Below are 3,755 nucleotides of genomic sequence, written 5' to 3' on the forward strand. Positions count from 1 at the left end.
TTTTCTTATGCCAAATACTTACGTCAGCAACTTCAAAGTATTATGCTATACTTAGCATAAGTGAACAGGATTATGGTGTAGGCTAGTTTAAGCACAAATATTGTAACAATGATATAGCATAATGTTGGTGCTTAATGCATACATATTATATATGCTAGTGAGCATGTATATATTAGTCAGCAAGCTTGATCTTATGGATTATTTTTAATGTATCAATATGTGCAAGGTTAATATATAGTACTTCTAGAAGAATAGTGTATTGGACTATTTTTACATCCTGTAAAGCTGCTGTTGTATTATCACTGTGAGAATTTTTTTTTAAATTTCTTCCTAACCTTATCATCATGATGTGCAGTCCTTTAAGGAGGATTACGCAGCTGTGAATATTAGCTATTTGTTAGACCTTTTCTGTAATATTTGAGATTGAAAGAGAGGTGGATTTTTTTTTTTTTTTTTTTTAATTTTCCCCCTTTTTGTTTTTTTATTTAGGATTTATTTTTATTGTACTGTTTTTTTTTTGTTTTTTTTTTCCAAATTGTCTATAAAATTCCTGGCAAGTTTTCTTCAATGGATTTTTTAGTTTGGAGGCAATACATTTTATAATCTGTGTTTCAACGGTTGTTTTAGTCAGTAGGTGGGTTAGGTGAAGAAAACTGTTTTTACTTAGCAAGATTTTCTTGGTATTTATTAAGCTTAATTCAAGGATAAATAACTTAATTAAAGTTATTTATTATTGTATTCCTATTTATATTTTACTGTGCCTGGAGGTTATTCTTTCTAGACAAAGAGCCCTTTCTTCTGGCCTAGTCAAATTTATTAAAACATCCAGATAATAAAATGACCACCATACAATGTAAAACTTGTTCATGGGAAAAAATAACTTGAAACACACAATTAGCTTGGGTGTCTAAAGATGAAGTTACAACATTAAAGTGTATAGTGTTTTTAAATCTTTGAGAAGTATGCTTACATAAATAAGACTTCACTGCAACTGTCTCCTCTGATAGAAAACTGATATATGCAGTATATTATAGGTGATACCTTTGGTTAAGACTGCCTACCTCTTTCCATTGTAAGCCTCGGTTTTCTGTTGCCTTAGCTTAAGCTATTTGTACTGAAATTTTCCATGATTTTTCTGTCTTGATTTGAATTTTTTTTAAAGATTTGAGCAAAAATGATTCTGGCGTTTTCCAGAATTAGATTAGTGAGGGGGACAAGCAAGAAGATTTCCCAATGTTAAAACACTCTCTAGATGAGTTTTTACAAAACAACTTTAGTGCTTCCATGGTTTGTAGTAGGAACTTGAAATTTGGGAAAGGAACGGTTCTGAAGTGAAAGAGAAGTGACTTTTGCTGTTCCTATGAAAATCCTTCCAGATTTGGCCAAGTTACAAGCTTCTGAAAATGCCTTTCTATCCATGTGCATTAGAACATGTTCACCTCCTGTCTCTTAATTATATGAATGTTCCAACTGCATTGTATATACTCCAAGGCGCTAATGAACCTTCTACATCATACAATATGGACAGAGATAGAGCTCCACAAGACATAGGCAAAACAGATGCTTCAGGTGCTTTCCCTTAATGAGATACCATTTTGCCTTGGTAAGGGTTCATTTGGCTGTGAACCAAGACATACTGAGTTTTAAAATCCACTCCTTCCTGTCCTTCATTGTTAACAATTGTGCGCTGTTTGCACTCTTCGTATTAATCAAGATCTCATACCCCTATCTTAGGATGCAGGCAAGCATTCTTGTTTGCATTTTACAGATGTGGTAACAGGATGTGAGAGGTTTGCATAGCTGGGAATAAAATTCAGGCCCCTAATATGGCAGATCTAAGGTTCACCCTCTTAACCAAACAGCCTGTTAGAATAGTAAATGTACATGTTTGACTATAGTGTCTCTACAATGACACTATTTCCATGAAATTCAGAAATGAGTGAATATTATGTAAACAACAAATAGCACCCAGAAGTCCTAACTCTATCCCATTTTAGCCACTCTATCACACTCCTGTCCCAGAGCCAAGATACTCCGTCTTTCTAGCAAGTACTTGTGCTACCACTTGGCAAAGTATGTGTCATATCTACTTTTAGTGGCTGGTGCACATAGAGAATGATGGGGTATTACTGCCTTTGTCTGATGGAGTCACTTGTGTAGCTCAGGTCGTTTGTGGTATGGATCTGACAGTCCGAGGTTTAAACTCTGCTGATGACTTATGTGGTTGGGGTGGGGAATACGTGATGGAATTTCTTCCTCTTATTTTTTTTTTTTAAAGTGATCCTTTAAAACAAAAACTAGGGAATCTCCTTACCCTCAGAAAAAGGGCTAAAATGTTTTAATGGTTGCAAAGTCAAGCATCCAAATTAGAAAATTCTTCTAGCACTGAATTCATTGTGTACTGCAGTTCAGTAAAATAATTTAATTCCATTATTATAATTGAAGCACAGAAGTAAGTGGTACAGTGACTATAAACATTAACTAAATTGCAATTTAATGAATATACATATGTTATTTTTGCAGAACATAAAAAGCTCTGTTTGATACAATGGATGAACAGTCACAAGGCGTGCAAGGGACTCCTGTTCCACAGTTTCAACCACAGGTACTTTATTTTACTAGTCATCAAGAGCAGAAATAAATGGATTTAGTAAATGGAAGAACATGTTAAAATTAACGAACAGAACGAATTCCAAAAGGTTATTGTTGATATTAGAATACTTTTTCTTCTCCATTATTCAATGCCATTCCAAGCGGGTAGGTTTTTACTGCATTTAATGGATTCAGTATGGTATTCAAGGTAATAGTTGATTATTTTAATCGAGTTACTTGTGTGGAATCACATAACTAGTCATCAGTGGTTAATAAATCAGATGAAATGTTATGAGATCAAGTGTCTTTGGATATTGGATTGTTTAATTTGGATTTTTCTGTCTCAAGGCATTTATGGAGGAAAAAAAAGCCATAAAGAAATGTAATATCGCATTAGTTAGTCATTGAATTTCAAAATATCAGCCCCATAGTTCACAGAAAAAAGCTGCTTTCTTTTTTGCCTCCTACTGCGTCACCAACTGGGAAAAGTCGGAGAGTAGAGGTGAGAGGCAAACATGAAAGTAATTGTTTTCCTATGAGGTATCAAGCTGCTAAGCACTATATATTTCCAAATTATAGCAGAGTTGCCAGATTTATTTCAGATTGCTCCCCGCTGGTGATCTCATGTGGGTTAGTGCCTTCCCTTGTTGAAAATGGGCAAGGGATGTGAGGGAAATTTAGCCACCCTTGCAGTTGGATTTGATGGTATGACTCAAAACAAAGGTAAGATTATCAGGCAATAGATAAAGTTGGCATACTGCTTATTAACATTCTTCTAAAAATGTTGCTTCTGTTAATAACATTTATTTAAAAACCTTTGGAAAGCAGCACTCTAAGCTCTGATCTTGCAAAAACTTATAAAGGTGCTTTGCTTTATGCACTGTGAGGAGTTACATGTAAGTCAGTAGAAATCGTCATAGTAAAGTTAAACAATTGGGTAATTCTTTGCAGGACCAGGACCATAACTGGTAATCTTCTGTTTGTTTGCTTCAAGCATTAGCCTGAATAATAAAGGTGATGTGGCAACATGTGTTTGTTCTGAAGTTTTTGACAATATAAGTAAGATTTTTGCCAAGTCTTCATTTCTGTACTCAGTATTGTATTTTAGTAGAGCTTTCCTTGTTCCAGTGCCTGCATTGGAGCAGCTTTGAGGCTAAAATAAA

General features: G+C 34.6%; 1 protein-coding gene across 2 annotated transcripts in view; it reads left to right on the forward strand.

Annotated features, from left to right (window-relative positions):
• Positions 1-2,522: 2,522 nt before the first annotated feature.
• The window catches only part of NEK7 (NIMA related kinase 7), a 113,695-nt gene continuing 112,462 nt past the window's right edge, over positions 2,523-3,755 (forward strand). For both annotated transcript variants that reach the window (XM_029912432.1, XM_029912433.1), the window contains exon 1: positions 2,523-2,605. In XM_029912432.1, coding sequence (XP_029768292.1) covers positions 2,549-2,605 — 57 coding nt within the window. In that variant the 5' untranslated portion in view covers positions 2,523-2,548. The remainder of the gene's footprint in view (positions 2,606-3,755) is intronic.

This window comes from Terrapene carolina, unplaced genomic scaffold, assembly GCF_002925995.2.
Source record: "Terrapene carolina triunguis isolate 2854851 unplaced genomic scaffold, T_m_triunguis-2.0 Scaffold211, whole genome shotgun sequence".
In the NCBI taxonomy this organism is placed as follows: Eukaryota; Metazoa; Chordata; order Testudines; family Emydidae; genus Terrapene; species Terrapene triunguis.